General features: G+C 42.3%; 1 protein-coding gene across 5 annotated transcripts in view; it reads right to left on the bottom strand.

The window, feature by feature from the left end:
- FAM120B (family with sequence similarity 120 member B) overlaps nt 1-18,092 on the bottom strand; it is a 197,824-nt gene that overhangs the window by 130,242 nt on the left and 49,490 nt on the right. For 4 of the 5 annotated variants that reach the window (XM_077283228.1, XM_077283230.1, XM_077283229.1 and 1 more), the window contains exon 6: nt 11,724-11,816. The exons of the other annotated variant lie outside the window; for it this stretch is intronic. In XM_077283228.1, the coding sequence (XP_077139343.1) occupies nt 11,724-11,816 (93 nt within the window). The remainder of the gene's footprint in view (nt 1-11,723; nt 11,817-18,092) is intronic. 5 annotated transcript variants of the gene reach the window in all.

Raw genomic sequence — 18,092 nt, 5'->3', positions numbered from 1 at the left:
GTAATCATGCATTCTAGTCCAACCAGCCCCTAGAACTGATTAGCAGCTCTCTGTCACTACACAATGTACACAGAACGCTGTAGTGTGGGGAGGTTACACACAGCCCCACAACTGTGCTCTGCTAGATCTGCAGCAGAGAAAACTGTCATTCCATCATAACCGCTGTAATCAGTGTCGCTGTCCTTCCCTCATTCTGCCCTCAGATTACATAGCAATAAAGAGCTGACAGATGCTCTTTCACCCTTTAGTGACAGAGCCAATTTTGTGCTTAATGACCAGGCCAATTTTTACAATTCTTACCACTGTCTCTTTATGAGGTTATAACTAACGGAACGCTTCAATGGATCCCTCTGATTCCGAGATTTTTTCATGGCATATTGTACTTCATGATAGTGGTAAAATTTCTTTCATATGACATGCGTTTATTTATGAAAAAAAAGAAAATATGGCAAAAATTGTGAAAATTTAGCAATTTTCAAACTTTTAATTTTTATGCCCTTAACCCCTTTATCCCCAAGGGTGGTTTGCACGTTAATGACCAGGCCAATTTTTACAATTCTGACCACTGTCCCTTTATGAGGTTATAACACTGGAAGGCTTCAACGAATCCCGGTGATTCTAACATTGTTTTCTCGACACATATTGTACTTCATGATAGTGGTAAAATTTCTTTGATATTACCTGCGTTTATTTGTGAAAAAAAAGGAAATTTGGCGAAAATTTTGAAAATTTCGCAATTTTCCAACTTTTAATTTTTATGCAATTAAATCACAGAGATACGTCACACAAAATACTTAATAAGTAACATTTCCCACATGTCTACTTTACATTAGCACAATTTTGGAACCAAAATTATTTTTTGTTAGGGAGTTATAAGGGTTAAAAGTTGACCAGAAATTTCTCATTTTTACAACACCATTTTTTTTCAGGGACCACATCTCATTTGAAGTCATTTTGAGGGGTCTATATGATAGAAAATAACCAAGTGTGACACCATTCTAAAAACTGCACCCCTCAAGGTGCTCGAAACCACATACAAGAAGTTTATTAACCCTTCAGGTGTTTCACAGGAATTTTTGGAATGCTTAAATAAAAATGAACGGTACCCCATATGTGGGGGTAAACCACTGTTTGGGCGCATGACAGAGCTCGGAAGCGAAGGAGCGCCATTTGACTTTTCAATGCAAAATTGACTGGAATTGAGATGGGACGCCATGTTACGTTTGGAGAGCCCCTGATGTGCCTAAACATTGAAACTCCCCCACAAGTGACACTATTTTGGAAAGTAGACCCCCTAAGGAACTTATCTAGATGTGTGGTGAGCACTTTGACCCAATAAGTGATTCACAGAAGTTTATAATGCAGAGCCGTAAAAATAAAAAATCATATTTTTTCACAAAAATGATCTTTTCGCCCCCAATTTTTTATTTTCCCAAGGGTAAGAGAAGAAATTGGACCCCAAAAGTTGTTATCCAATTTGTCCTGAGTACGCTGATACCCCATATGTGGGGGTAAACCACTGTTTGGGCGCATGAGAGAGCTCGGAAGGGAAGGAGCGCCATTTGACTTTTCAATGCAAAATTTACAGGAATTGAGATGGGACGCCATGTCGCATTTGGAGAGCCCCTGATGTGCCTAAACATTGAAACCCCCCACAAGTGACACCATTTTGGAAAGTAGACCCCCTAAGGAACTTAGGTGTGTGGTGAGCACTTTGACCCATTAAGTGATTCGCAGAAGTTTATAATGCAGAGCCGTAAAAATAAAAAATCCTTTTTTTTCCACAAAAATTATTTTTTAGCCCCCAGTTTTGTATTTTTTCAAGGGTAGCAGTTGAAATTAGACCTCAAAAGTTGTTGTCCAATTTGTCCTGAGTACGCTGATACCCCATATGTGGGGGGAACCACCGTTTGAGCGCATGGCAGAGCTCGGAAGGGAAGGAGCGCCATTTGGAATGCAGACTTAGATGGATTGGTCCGCAGGCATCACATTGCGTTTGCAGAGCCCCTAATGTACCTAAACAGTAGAAACCCCCCACAAGTGACCCCATATTGGAAACTAGACCCCCCAAGGAACTTATCTAGATGTGTTGTGAGAACTTTGAACCCCCAAGTGTTTCACTACAGTTTATAACGCAGAGCCGTGAAAATAAAAAATCTTTTTTTTTCCATAAAAATTATTTTTTAGCCCCCAGTTTTGTATTTTCCCAAGGGTAACAGGAGAAATTTGACCCCAAAAGTTGTTGTCCAATGTGTCCTGAGTACGCTGATACCCCATATATTGGGGTAAACCCGTTTGGGCGCACGGGAGAGCTCAGAAGGGAAGGAGCACTGTTTTACTTTTTCAAAGCAGAATTGGCTGGAATTGAGATCGGACGCCATGTTGCGTTTGGAGAGCACCTGATGTGCCTAAACAGTAGAAACCCCCCCAATTATAACTGAAACCCTAATCCAAACACATCCCTAACCCTAATCCCAACGGTAACCCTAACCACACCCCTAACCCTGACACACCCCTAACCCTAATCCCAACCCTATTCCCAACCGTAAATGTAATCCAAACCCTAACCCTAACTTTAGCCCCAACCCTAACTTTAGCCCCAACCCTAACTGTAGCCTTAAACCTAGCCCCAACCCTAACCCTAACCCTAGCCCTAACCCTAACCCTAGCCCTAACCCTAGCCCTAACCCTAGCCTTAACCCTGGCCCTAGCCCTAACCCTAATGGGAAAGTAGAAATAAATACATTTTTTAAATTTTAATTTTTTGATAACTAAGGGGGTGATGAAGGGGGGTTTGATTTACTTTTATAGCGGGTTTTTTAGCGGATTTTTATTATTGGCAGCCGTCACACACTGAACGACGCTTTTTATTGCAAAAAATATTTTTTCCGTTACCACATTTTGAGACCTATAATTTTTCCATATTTTGGTCCACAGAGTCATGTGAGGTCTTGCTTTTTGCAGTATGAGTTGACGTTTTTATTGGTAACATTTTCGGGCACGTGACATTTTTGATCGCTTTTTATTCCGATTTTTGTGAGCCACAATGACCAAAAACCAGCTATTCATGAATTTCTTTTGGGGGAGGCGTTTATACCGTTCCGCGTTTGGTAAAATGGATAAAGTAGTTTTATTCTTCGGGTCAGTACGATTACAGCGATATCTCATTGATATCATTTATTTATGTTTTGGCGCTTTTATACGATAAAAACTATTTTATAGAAAAAATAATTATTTTTGCATCGCTTTATTCTGAGGACTATAACTTTTTATTTTTTCTTTGATGATGCTGTATGGCGGCTCGTTTTTTGCGGGACAAGATGACGTTTTCAGCGGTACCATGGTTATTTATATCCGTCTTTTTGATTGCGTGTTATTCCACTTTTTGTTTGGCGGTATGATAATAAAGCGTTTTTTGCCTCATTTTTTTTTTTTTTGCGGTGTTCACTAAAGGGGTTAACTAGAGGGACAGTTTTATAGGTCAGGTCATGGCGATACTAAATATGTGTACTTTTGGGTTTTTTTATTATTTAGATAAAGAAATGTATTTATAGGAACAATATTTTTTTTTTTTTGGAATTTGTTTTGGAATTTATTATTTATTTATTTATTTTTTAACACATGTGAATATTTTTTTTTCTTACACTATAACATTGCCCCAGGGGGGGGGGGCATCATGTTATAGTGTAAGATCGCTGATCTGACAGTTTGCACAGCACTCTGTCAGATCGGCGATCTGACGTGCACAGCTCCTCCAGGCTTCACGGCGCCTGCTCTGAGCAGGCGCTGTGAAGCTACATCCCTGCAGGACCCGGATGCTGCGGCCATTTTGGATCCGGGTCTGCTGCAGGGAGGAGGAGGTAAGAGACCCTGTGATCGCGTTGCTCCGGGGGTCTCAGGGAAGCCCGCAGGGAGCCCCCTCCCTGCGGATGCTTCCCTATACCGCCGGAACACTGCGATCATGTTTGATCGCAGTGTGCCGGGGGTTAATGTGCTGGGGGTGGTCCGTGACCGCTCCTGGCACATAGTGCCGGATGTCAGCTCCTGGCACAAAGTGCCGGATGTCAGCTGCGATAGTCAGCTGACACCCGGTCGCGATCGGCCGCGCTCCCCCCGTGAGCGCGGCCGATCGCATATGACGTACTATCCCGTCGGTGGTCATACGGGCCCACCCCACCTCGACGGGATAGTACGTCCAATGTCAGAAAGGGGTTAAATGAGAGAGATACAGTACAGACCAAAAGTTTGGACACACCTTCTCATTTAAAGATTTTTCTGTATTTTCATGACTATGAAAATTGTACATTCACACTGAAGGCATCAAAACTATGAATTAACACATGTGGAATTATATACTTAACAAAAAAGTGTGAAACAACTGAAATTATGTCTTATATTCTAGGTCAGAGGTCCCCAACGTTTCTGACCTTAAGAGCCACATTCAGCAACATTCAGCTCTGAGAGAGGGTCACGAGCCACATTCAGCTCCCGCCCCCCTCACAACAGTGGCAACCAAAGCCCCCATTACAGGCATAATGGTAACCTAAGCTTTTCCACAAAAATCAATCACTCCAAAGCAGTAGATTCAGGGGTTCCTACAATACACCCAATTCAGTATTCTCCTATCAAGCACTACCAAGTCACTGTCACATCCAGCTTCAAACACCTCCTCTGACAGGTGGTGTAATCTTGCCTCCAGCGTAGCATACTTAACTCATCTCAAAACCCCTAACACCAGTATATGTAAATCCAGATCTGCTCTTCTGCGCAGGGCTGCTCACAAAATTCACCATTTTCAGATGTGCTCTTCATACCTGTTTGCTAGAACTGGAGCTAATGCACCAAGCTGACAGACAGCCGCGAGCCACAATTCATAGGACCGCGAGCCACATGTGGCTCCTGAGCTACAGGTTGGGGACCCCTGTTTTAGGTTCTTCAAAGTAGCCACCTTTGGCTTTGATTACTGCTTTGCACACTCTTGGCATTCTCTTGATGAGCTTCAAGATGTAGTCTCCAGAAATGGTTTTCACTTCACACGTGTGTCCTGTCAGGTTTAACCCCTTCATGACCCAGCCTATTTTGACCTTAATGACCTGGCCATTTTTTGCAATTCTGACCAGTGTCCCTTTATGAGGTAATAACTCAGGAACGCTTCAACGGATCCTAGCGATTCTGAGATTGTTTTTTCGTGACATACTGGGCTTCAAGTTAGAAGTAAATTTAGGTCGATAATTTTTGCGTTTATTTGTGAAAAGATCGGAAAATTTGGAGAAAATTTTGCAATTTTCAAATTTTTTATTTTTATTCTGTTAAATCAGAGAGTTATGTGACATAAAATAGTTAATAAATAACATTACCCACATGTCTACTTTACATCAGCACAATTTTGGAAACAAAAATTTTTTTTTCTAGGAAGTTATAAGGGTTAAAATTTGACCAGCGATTTCTCATTTTTACAACAAAATTTACAAAACCGTTTTTTTTAGGGACCACCTCACATTTGAAGTCAGTTTGTGGCATCTATATGGCTGAAAATACCCAAAAGTGACACCATTCTAAAAACTGCACCCCTCAAGGTGCTCAAAACCACATACAAGAAGTTTATTAACCCTTCAGGTATTTCACAGCAGCAGAAGCAACATGGAAGGAAAAAATGAACATTTAACTTTTTAGTCACAAAAATGATCTTTTAGCAACAATTTTTCTTATTTTCCCAAGGGTCAAAGGACTGGACCCCGAAAGTTGTTGTACAATTTGTTCTGAGTACGCCGATACCCCACATGTGGGGGGGAACCAAATTATATTCACAAAAAAATTCTTTTAGCCTCAATTTTTTCATTTTCACATTAGCAACAATATAAAATGGATCCTAAAATTTGTTGGGCAATTTCTCCTGAGTACACCGATACCTCACATGTGGGGGGTAAACCACTGTTTGGGCACACGGCAAGGCTCGGAAGGGAAGGAGAGCCATTTGACTTTTGAATGAAAAATTAGCTCCAATCGTTAGCGGACACCATGTTGCGTTTGGAGAGCCCCTGTGTCCCTAAACACTGGAGCTCCCCCACAAGTGACCCCATTTTGGAAACTAGACCCCCCAAGGAACTTATCTAGATGCATAGTGAGCACTTTGAACTCCCAGGTGCTTCACAAATTGATCTGTAAAAATAAAAAAGGACTTTTTTTCACAAAAAAATTTCTTTTAGCCTCAATTTTTTCATTTTTACAAAGGCAAAATGATAAAATGGATACTACAATTGGTTTGGCAATTTCTCCTGAGTACAGCGATACCTCACATGTGGGGGTAAACCACTGTTTGGGCGCACGGCAGGGCTCGGAAGGAAAGGAGCGCCATTTGACTTTTTGAATGAAAAATTAGCTCCAATCGTTAGCGGACACCATGTTGCGTTTGGAGAGCCCCTGTGTGCCTAAACATTGGAGCTCCCCCTCAAGTGACCACATTTTGGAAACTAGACCTCCCAGGGAACTAATCTAGATGTGCGATGAGCACTTTGAACCCCCAAGTGTTTAACAGAAGTTTATAACGCAGAGCCATGCAAATAAAAAATAATTTTTCTTTCCTCAAAAATTATTTTTTAGCCCGCTATTTTTTTTTTTCACAAGGGTAACAGGAGAAATTGGACTCCAAACGTTGTTGTCCAGTTTGTCCTCAGTACGCCGATACCCCATATGTGGGGGTAAACCACAGTTTGGGCACACGTCAGGGCTCGGAAGGGAAGTAGTGACATTTTGGAATGCAGACTTTGATGGAATGGTCTGCGGGCGTCATGTTACCTTTGCAGAGCCCCTGATCTGACTAAACAGTAGAAATCCCCCTCAAGTGACCCCATATTGGAAACTAGACCCCCCCAGGGAACTTATCTAGATGTGTGGTGTGCACTGTGAACCCCCAAGTGCTTCACAGAAGTTTATAAGGCAGAGCCGTGCAAATAAAAAATCATTTTTTTTCCTCAAAAATTATATTTTAGCCCGCAATTTTTTATTTTCACAAGGGAAACAGGAGAAATTGGACCCCAAAAGTTGTTGTCCAGTTTGTCCTGAGTACGCCAATACCCCATATGTGGGGGCAAACCACTGTTTGGGCACACGTCAGGGCTCGGAATGGAAGTAGTGACGTTTTTGGAATGCAGACTTTGATGGAATGGTCTGCAGGCATCATGTTACGTTTGCAGAGCCCCTGATGTGCCTAAACAGTACAACCCCCCTACAAGTTACCCCATATTGGAAACTAGAGCCCCCAAGGAACTTATCCTGATGTGTGGTGAGCACTTTGACCCCCAAGCGCTTCACAGAAATTTATAACGCAGAGCCGTGAAAACAGAAAATCATTTTTTCCCACAAAAATAAGTTTTTAGCCCCCATTTTGTTATTTTCCCAAGGGTAACAGGAGAAATTAGACCCCCAAAGTTGTTGTGCAATTTTTCCTGAGTAAGCTTATGCCCCATATGGGTAAACCACTGCTTGGGCGCATGTCAGGGCTCGGAAGGGAGGGAGCACCATTTGACTTTTTGAACGCAAGATTGGCTGGAATCAATGGTGGCACCATGTCGCGTTTGGAGACCCCTGATGTACCTAAACAGTGGAAACCCCCCAGTTCTAACTCCAACACTAACCCCAACACACCCCTACCCTAATCCCAACTCTCGCCATAACCCTAATAACATCCCTAACCCCAACACACCCCTAACCACAACCCTAACCTCAACACACCCCTAACCCTAATCCCAACCCTAACCCCAACCCTAACCATAACCCTAAACACAAGCCTAACCCTAACCCCAACACACCGCTAACCCTAATCTTAACCCTATTTCCAACACTAACCCTAATTCCAACCCTAACTCGAATTCCAACCCTAACCCTAAGGCTATGTGCCCACGTTGCGGATTCGTGTGAGGATTTTTCCGCACAGTTTTTGAAAAATCTGCAGGTAAAACGCACTGCGTTTTACCTGCGGATTTACCGTGGATTTCCAGTATTTTTTGTGTGGATTTCACCTGCGGATTCCTATTGAGGAACAGGTGTAAAACGCTGCGGAATCCGCACAAAGAATTGACATGCTGAGGAAAATACAACGCAGCGTTTCCGCGCGGTATTTTCCGCACCATGGGCACAGCGGATTTGATTTCCCATAGGTTTACATGGTACTGTAAACGTGATGGAAAACTGCTACGAATCTGCAGCGGCCAATCCGCTGCGGATCCGCAGCCAAATCCGCACCGTGTGCACATAGAATAATTCTAATCCTATCCCTAGTTCTAACCCTAACCCTAGTTCTAACCCTAACCTTAGTTCTAACCGTAACCCTAGTTCTAACACTAACCCTACTTCTAACATTAGTTCTAACCCTAACCCTAGTTCTAACCCTAACCCTAGTGGAAAAATAAAAGTAAATATATTTTCTTTATTTTATTATTGTCCCTATCTATGAGGGTGATAAAGATGGGTTTATTTATTATTTTTTTTATTTTGATCGCTGTGATAGAACCTATCACAGCGATCAAAATGTACTCGGGTATCCCCCAGTGTAGGCTGCCCATGGAGCCAGCATGCATAGTTGCAGAGAGGAAGTGCTGCCAAGAATCAATGTACCAGATTGGCTAGTGAGTGAAACATACCTCACAGCACAAAGTCAGCAAATATAAGAAGCAGCACTTACCAATGAGGTCAAGGGGGTCACTTCCCCTTGAGAAAGCAAGCACATCGGAGGGCGAAACGCGCGTCGGGGGTTTGAGCTGGTGGATCCCATCCGGTGTTCTCTGTCCTGGTGCCCCACATTGGTAAGCGCTGCTTCTTATATTTGCTGACTTTGTGCTGTGAGGTATGTTTCACTCACTAGCCAATCTGGTACATTGATTCTTGGCAGCACTTCCTCTCTGCAACTATGCATGCTGGCTCCATGGGCAGCCTACACCGGGGGATAACCACTTCTTTTTAATCATCCTTATGCACTTTAATCAATATTGGTTTCTGCACATTGTATGCACTTTAAGCTTGTTAAAATTAATTTAATAAAGTATTACTATTTTTCAATTACCAATACGCTCCTGTTGTACTCCTTTCCAACAGTTTCTATGGAGTTGGTTCTTTGCTCTGGTGGGGTTTTTTCCTGCACTATTTAGTGCTGTAGGAAAGGAGGAAGGGAATTTCCAGCACGTCCATCCAGTATAGGTAAAATTTCCAAGTTTATTAGAACATTTTAAAAAACAGTTTAAAAAAAAAAAAAAAAAAAAAAAAAAAGAGAGAGAGAGACTCTCTGCCTGACGCGTTTCTGGTGCACCACGGCGCCCTTAGTCATAGGAGATGACATAACATCATGAAACAATGGATACCTAAGCTACTGCAATGCCCTGCACATGGGGTAAGCGACATAACGAATCAGAAGAATTATATTTAATTTCTAATTGGAGGTGATTGTTATTATTATTATTAGTATTATTATTATTATTATTAATACACGTACTGCATATTGGAGTAGGATCTTGGAGATGTGAATACCCTTGTACAGCAGAATATTTGTATCTGCCTCTAGTTTCCATGGAATTTTATAAGCACCGACTTCATCTCCTACCTCAGTAATGGGAATGTCTGTCTTCACTGAATTCAGATATTACCCAAGAAATGACAGTCAAAGATCAGTCCAGGAGATAAAAAGGATTCTCTAACATATTATTACAAAATTACTTATTTTCAGGTGTACTATTGATGTATGTAATAAAAATTAAACTGACGGTTACACCTCACATCTCCCTCTTATAGGATGGGATAACATTATAAGACAAGAGACATGCCTTGTATCTTTATACAGATGTATACGCACACTAACTAGAGAGTAGAAGAAATTTTAACTTTTGTTGTTTTATCGAAACAATTACCGTAGGTGTGAACAGGTAGTGGATATGGACACATAAAGCTACAGCCTGTCAAACCATAATCCTCAAAATGAACAGATGGTAAGAAGGTATGACATTGTGCAAACTCCAGGAACAATACTCTGAAGTCACTGAGCTTAAAAGAGGTTGGCTCAGGGGCCATAGCCCCAGTCTTTTGTGTAAGGGCCAGTCACTTATCTGTATACAGAGGTATGTGCACTCCCTATTTACATCTCAATAACTTTTCAACAAAATGTATATGGTGTGTGCACAAAAGGGCATGTATAGTCAATGAGCTCCCCAGACATCTGATGCCCTTGTATTGTCACAATAAGCCTGCGCTACCAACACCTTTCATATTCAGACATTGATTACACTCAAAAGAAGCCCTCATTGTATAGTTTGGAATTTACCAGATAAAATGTAGATTTCCACAAACCTTCAAAACTAGCTCATTAAGAGTTTTTCTGCAGCGGTGTTGTTTGCCATCATACCAAACACTTAACACATTCACAGACAAGGGATGATTTTCTGAAGGCCACGTCGATGTCAGCAAGAGGCAGTATATACTATAGGCTTTCTAGTGAACATCATTATTACTCCTGGAAACATGTAGTCACTGACCTGCTTCATATTCAGTGTGCTAATCTTTTCCTTTCACCATTTTGGCCAAGGAGCTCTTCTTATACTTATGTCATAGACATATGACTAGCTTTAGTGATGTCTGTGATGACTGGCAAACACTGACTAACAGTACGGACAGCACACAAGCCACGAGACCACTGATCTGAGGTTATTAGAAATCTGGAACAACATACGCCAGATCAGTGGCAATTTGTACAGCATGTCAGATGACAACGTTTTTACGCCTTTGTGTGTATCTTGAAGGTTCTACACAATAGCAGTTGCATTTACGCTGCATGATTATCCAGAACGAGCATTCTCAGGAACCCTTGTTTCTTGGAAATGGTTCCGTGTAAAAACAAGCCGCTGATGACAATATCAACGATAGAAACGCTGGTGTGAAATGGTCAGAACAAATGATCTCTTGGCTTGCTTAAAAGATCATTTTTCTCAACACATTGTTCAGCTATACTCCCGTCAGGTGTCGATGCCATGCCAGCAGTGTCAGCACTGACTCTCCCGCTCCCGGGGCATTGTTGTGTCGAAACATGCCACGCAAGGCCCAGAAGAGACACTCCTGACATCAGAGGTGAATATAGCTGTTATTAGTTTACTTAGGGGAAACATAGGGATTGAGAAGGGGTTGTCCGAGTTATGGAAACCCCCTTAAAAAGTTTTTGCACTACAGATTAATCAAATCAGGACCCCAAACAAAGTAAAAACAGTGTATTCTCACTTTCTGCAATGGCGCTGATTCAGTGATGTCTGCACCACTGTAGAGCAATGTGACTTGTTGTGACTCATACAGACTCCAGGCACTGAGCGGCCGATCTTTGGCTTCAGCTCAACATAGTCCATCAGGGTGGGATCTTTGGCTTCAGCTCAACATAGTCCATCAGGGTGGACGTCTGCTCTGATCAGATAGCAGAGGCTGCAGCTGATGAGCGGCTCCGTGGGTGCAGCACCTGTATGAGACACTTCTACATCGAGGGGAGTACACACTGTTTTGTATTTATATCTAGTCCTGAATTAGCATGGAAAAGACATGGAAGATTATGGCACTGGTCTATGAACAAAATATGATAATTGTGGTAAGGTGCAAAAAAAGGCTGGAGGTGTCTAAAGGCCACAAGGTGCCCTGTGTTGCTGCAAAGTTCAACATGAGGTTATAATAAATCCTATATAGGGGTTGTGTTGTGTCTATACCTGCAGGCTACAGAGCTGCGGTGCAGATGTCCCAGGGAGGCACAAGGCTTGGGCTAGAAATGCTTCCACATCTGTCAGAGTCAGACTCTCCACCTGATGATGAGAACAGACAAAAAACACTGCTGTGAGCCAAAGCCAAGGAAAAGAAACACTCAATTGTTTTTTGGGCACCAGACAGAAGTCCTCCCAGCACAGTGAATTCATAGCTTCAGGGGAAGGTTACCTTCATGAATTGAGATAAGCATTGGCCTGTCCACACCCAAGAACACTTTGTCAGTGACAATCCACTATAATGGATTCAACTAACTCAAGAATCTGTCATGTTTCAGTTTAACCCTGTAAGGACCTGATTCACTGGTTTTAATGTTCACCTTTAATTTTTTTTCTCCCTTTGCTCCAAGAGCTATTTTTATATTTTTACATCTAAATATGTTTTTTTTGGCAGGACGAGTTACAGTTTTGAATGACAACATTCATTTTATCATATAATGTAGCGAAAAATGAAAAAAAAATTCTGTGTGGTGAAATGCTGAAAAAAAAGCCATTCCACCATTGTTTTCTGGGTTTTCTTTTTACTGGTTAATTGTGCAGTAAAAATGACATGGCATTATGATTCTCCAGGCTAGTACAATTTCGGCGATAACAAACTTTTAGGTATTTTATTGGTTAAAAAGTCTTGAACCTTAATAAAAATGATCTTTTGGTCCCCATTTTCTGAAACCTTTATAGGGAACCTGTCATCTTGTACATGCAGCTCGAACTGTGGACAGCACAATAGAAAAGGACAAGCTGAGCAGAATGATACATAGTTTGTTAGAAAAGATTCAGAATGACTTGTAGCGCATGCAGTGAAACCTGTGGTGCTTGTATCACAAGGGAAGACTGTCAATCACTGAGTAGGACCGCCCACTGGACTCATATGCGTGCAAGCACCAGAAATATCAAGAAATAAGATGAAGGCTTTCTGAGACTTTATAAACAAAACAAAACTGGATATTGATCTGATCAGCGCCTCCTGTTGTACAACTTTCCACCAGCAGATCAGATGCCTTTTTTTAACATGACAGATTCCTTTAAACTTTTTCATTTTTCTGTTCATGGGGCAGATGAGGAGTATTTTTTTACACTCTGAGCTGTAGTTTGCACTGACATCATTTTAGGGTACATATGTCATTTTGATTACACTTGACTGTATGTTTTCAAGTAATTGTGGATACCCAAATATAGCAACTCTGGCATTTCATTCAGTTTAACGTACGGTTTAAAAAATGTTTACATTTTGACAGAGTGAACTTTTTCAAACACAATACCAAATATGTATATGTATATATATATATATATATATATATATATATATATATATATATATATATATATATATATACACATACAGTATATATACAATATATATATACAGTATATATATATATATTATTTATAATTTATTTTTTAGTCTTCTGCAAGGAATTTGAACCTGTTCTCATTTGAGTGCGTTTACTTTACACTGCTGTATTGCAACATGTAGTGTAATTACAGGTCTCCTATAAAGGCCAGACACTGGCAGAGCTTCATCAGGCCTCGCCTGCCATGATAACCTAGCAGCTCCCCATGAACCATACAATGTAATTTTATTTAAATGGAAGCATTTAAAGAGACCAGGGTGGATGAATACAGATTTTAATCACTTGTTGAAAAGGAAAAAAAAAGTATATCAAATGGAAAGCGGGGGGAATAGCTAAAGAAGAATATAATGCAGTTTGCAAGGAATGCAGGACAAGAGTTAGAAGAGCTAAAGCCAGTAATGAAGTAAGGCTTGCAAGGAAGACCGAAAGAAACAAAAGGAATTTTGGGGATATGTCAAAAGAAAAAGAAAAGACAGAGATTGTATAAGATTTTTACAGGATGAAAAGGGTGGCGTGGTCAAAAATGATGTTGAGAAGACCAAACTTTTAAATTCCTATTTTGCACCTGCATTCTCTAAGAAAGCAATTGTAACATTAACTGATCCTCATGGTGCCATCGAAGGAATAAAATAATCCACTTTATCCATAAACAGAGAGATGGTGAGAGAACAATTAGCTAATTTAAATTAATTTAAATCTCCTGGTTCAGATGAACTACCTGCTAGGGTACTGAAAGTGTTAGCAGAGGAAACTGCAGAACCACTAACCAGAATCTTTCAAAAATCCTTAAAAATAAGAGAAGTCCCAGAAGATTGGTGAAGGGCAAATGTTGGCCGTATCTTCAAAAAAGGAAAGAAAACGGAACCAGTAACTTACGGGCCCCAATAAGCATTACGTCAATGCCAGGAAAGATCTTTGAACAAATTATTAAACAGCATGTATGTAAGCAGTTGGATAAGAATATAGTAATTAACCAGAGCCAGCATGGGCTTGTAGCAAACAAGTCATGCCAGACTAATCTAATTTCGCTTTGTGAAAAAAAAGCATCCTGCAAATTCTCCCGCAGGATGCGTTTTTTTCCCATAGACTTGTATTGGCGACGCATCGCGACGGATTGACACGCATTGTGTGCGTCATGCGACGGATGCGTCGGAATTTGGCGACACGTCATCTGGAAAAAACGCTGATTGTAACATTTTTTATCTGCGCCGGGAAAACGTGTCACGACGCATCCTGCGGCATGCGTCGTTGGCTAGAATGGAAGCCTATGGGCGCAGGATGTGTCGGGACACGTCGTATGACGGAATGCAGCGCTGCAATGCGTTTTTTTTACACTGAGCATGCTCAGAAGCAGGATTTTGTTGCCAATTCACCAGACACCCCCAAATCTATATAAACCAGCCCTGGGGCTTCAACCCCAAATGTGCCAGACAGAAGACTGAAGACAGCAGCCAGCCTGAAGACAGCCTGCCAGCATCTTCCCAGCATCTGCCAAGCCTGCTAGCATCTGCCCAGCCTGCCAGCATCTGACCAGCCTGCCAGCGTCCAGAGGCCTGCCAGCATCTGCCCAGCCTGCCAGCATCTGCCCAGCCTGCCAGCGTCCAGAGGCCTGCCAACTACAGAACCTCAAGCTGCAGCCTTCCAGCCAGTTTGAGTACTAAAACTGCCATTTTTGTGTGCGTCTGTGTGCATGTCTTTGTGTGCGTGTGTATGTGTTTGTGTCTGTATGATGTGCTACTGAATACAGCCAGAGCTAAACCTGAATACAGCAGAGGCCTGCCATCGTCCTTCAACAGCCAGCGTCCTGCCAGAGTCCAGCTCCAGCATGAGGCCTTCCACTGTGAATCCAGCCAGCGTCCAGCTCCAGCATGAGTCCTGCCATTTTTTCGTATGTGTGTTGGTGCATGCGTGTGTGTGCGTGTCTGTGTGCGTCTTTGTTTTTCTCCGGCTGTGTGCTTTTGTGTGTGTGCATCTGTGTCTTTGCGTATGGCTGTGTGCTTTTGTGTGTGTGTGTGCGTGCGTTATGCCTGCACCTGTGTGCTTTTGTACGTGTGCATTCGTTGTGCATGTGCCTGTGTGCTTTTGTGCATGCGTCTGGGTGATTGCAGGCGCATGCGTCCATGCACTCACGTGCGGTGATTTCACATGCATTTTTTTTACTGTGATGTATTTACCAAGTAGTGTGGTCTGTGCAGCATGTGGTTTCAGTGTGTGAGCGTATTTCTTGCGTTTGGGTTTTTTTTCCTGTAATTTTTTTTTTTTTTCTCAACACATTTCCAGTTGATGTACTTGTATTTAAAATAAAGAGCATTTTAGCTCCTATTGTGATGTAAAAAAAAAACAAATTTAAAAAGAATTAATAAAAATTTTCTAAAAAATGTCCGTAGTATCATTTCACAAAGGTAAATTTTAAACTGGTTTTTATACAAATGATTACACATGCAATACTGTGTTGGTTCAGGGTTTATTTTTTAAGATAAAAGGTAATATAAAAATTTTTAAAGGGAAATTTAATTTTTTAAAGTTCTTTTTAAAGGGATATTTTCAAACCACATATATGATAAATACATTTTGAACTTGAGTGTAGGAATTTCAATTTCACAAGAGGGTTTTTTTTGGGGGGGTGGGGGGGTGATAGGGAAATGGTTTTACAGCTTGCACATACTATTGAAGTAGGTAATCCAGCTCAAACTGGTGTGCCTTGGATCTATTTGTTTTTGGGTTTGCTTCTCAAAACTGTTGGTGTTGGCCTTCATGAACATTGCTCACATAATTTGAGCAGGGTGGTTATTAAATCTATTAGATGAGTTTGGGGGGTGGGTATAACTATAAATTTTTTATACTTACAGACCCACCAGGAACCACAGGCCACCTTTGCCAGCCACCAGGAACAACAGGCCACCTTTGCAAGGGACCACAGCCACGTGCACACAACAAGCCAATTTCCAGATGTAAGTTTTGAAGACCCTAAATCTGCCAATTCAATGTGTTTAGCAGATTACAAGTGTCTTTTTACTTTCAGAGCCACCAGGGACCCTACCGCCTTGCCAGCCACCAGGAACCACAGGCCACCTTTGCCAGCCACCAGGAACCACAGGCCACCTTTGCATGGGACCACAGCAACGTGCACACAACAAGCCAATTTCCAGATGTAAGTTTTGAAGACCCTAAATCTGCCAATTCAATATGTATAGCAGATTACAAGTGTCTTTTTACTTACAGAGCCACCAGGGACCCTACCGCCTTGCCAGCCACCAGGAACCACAGGCCACCTTTGCCAGCCACCAGGAACCACAGGCCACCTTTGCCAGGGACCACAGCCACGTGCACACAACAAGGCAATTTCCAGATGTAAGTTTTGAAGACCCTAAATCTGCCAATTCAATGTGTATAGCAGATTACAAGTGTCTTTTTACTTACAGAGCCACCTAGGACCACAGCAAGAATGTCCTCTTCTGATAGCCCTCCTCCAGAGAGACAGCGTGTAGCGGTCAGTTAAAAATGTTTTTTTTTGGGGTGTTAGTTAAAATTTCTGTTAATCACTATATGCATTAATTATGTTTTCACAGGAAGCTGAAGCTGCCGAGGGGCTCTCAGAAGGGGACGAGATGGGCGGAGAAATGTCAGGAGCGGGCGCACAGAGCGGGTGCAAGTTGTGTCGAAACAGTTGCTTCACACATCACAGTGCACCCAACACAAAACAGATCATCATACATCACTGTACACATACAACATATGCTTATATCAAAGATAACGATTTTTCTTTTGTTTTAGTCTGCTGCACATTCAGGCCAACGCCTGGAGGATCCTCCCAGCCGCTCCCGGAGTCGACGTGGTGGTCACCGCCGCGGTCAGCCAGCAGTGAGTAATTTATTTTTTTTTGTCTTTTTTTTTCTCTTTGTTGTTTTTGGTTTGTGTATTAATTATTATTATTTTTTTTTCTTTTCAGTCTTCACAGCGTGCTCCCGACTCAGACGGTGAGGATATGGGAATTGATGTGGACCGCCTCATCGAGGAGGTCCGCGAGCGGGAGCCGTGGTGGAATATGGCTGACCGCAGGCGTGCTGATACGCATGTGACCCGTCGGCTCTGGGAGGAAGTATGCCAGAACGTATTGCCGCGGTGGGAGGACCTTGATCCAAGGCAGCGGACTCAAGAATGTAAGTATTCACTTTTCAGTTAGGTTTTGAACTGAATGGAATGTGTTTTAATTAACACTTGCTTTTATTCTTGTCTTTACAGGTGAAAGGGTTAGGAAGCGGTGGCGGTCACTCAGAGATCGCTTCAAGAGGGAGTTTAACCAGGAGATGCAGGCCCCGAGTGGCTCAGCACGTCGGCAAAGGACTAGGTATAAATACAGCCGTGCCCTGTCCTTCCTCAGAGAAAGTATGCTGAGTAGAGTGTAAGTATTCAACAGCCCATTGAATCACCATGTTTACCTGTATAACTTGTTTGGTTTCAGGCAGTGCTTTTCCCCAATCAATATATTAATTTTTTTTTCTCTATTTCACAGCACCTTCTCCAGTCATCGGGCGCCTGCATCTACTTTGGACCCCTCTGGAGCGATCTCTCAGGAGTCCGCCACCGAGGGCCACTTCGGTAGACCCCACCCCTCTGACCCCTCGTCTGGCCCTTCCGGTACCTCTGCCCCATCCACCTCCACAAGCACTGGAGCAGCATCGCAGCCTTCGTTACTTGAATCTGCTGGTCAAGACGTAGCGTTCCCTTTACCACACCCCTCTGATCCTGCCACCTCTGGACCACCATTAGGTTCGTGGCGGCAGCGACAGAGGGGTCCGGAAAGGAGCTATGCTCCTGAGTTTTTGCATCTGAATGCAGCCTTCCAAAGCTCTTTCAAAATTTTGGGAGAGCAAGTGACTGCTGGTTTCAACATGGTGCAAGCACGCATCAGTGAAAACAGCAGTCGCTTGGATAGGCTGCATTCAGATGCAAGTCAAGCTCCAAG

This window comes from Ranitomeya variabilis, chromosome 2, assembly GCF_051348905.1.
Source record: "Ranitomeya variabilis isolate aRanVar5 chromosome 2, aRanVar5.hap1, whole genome shotgun sequence".
NCBI classification, from domain to species: Eukaryota; Metazoa; Chordata; class Amphibia; order Anura; family Dendrobatidae; genus Ranitomeya; species Ranitomeya variabilis.
Note: the sequence above shows the minus strand (reverse complement) of the source record. Positions and strands in the feature narration are given on the sequence as shown.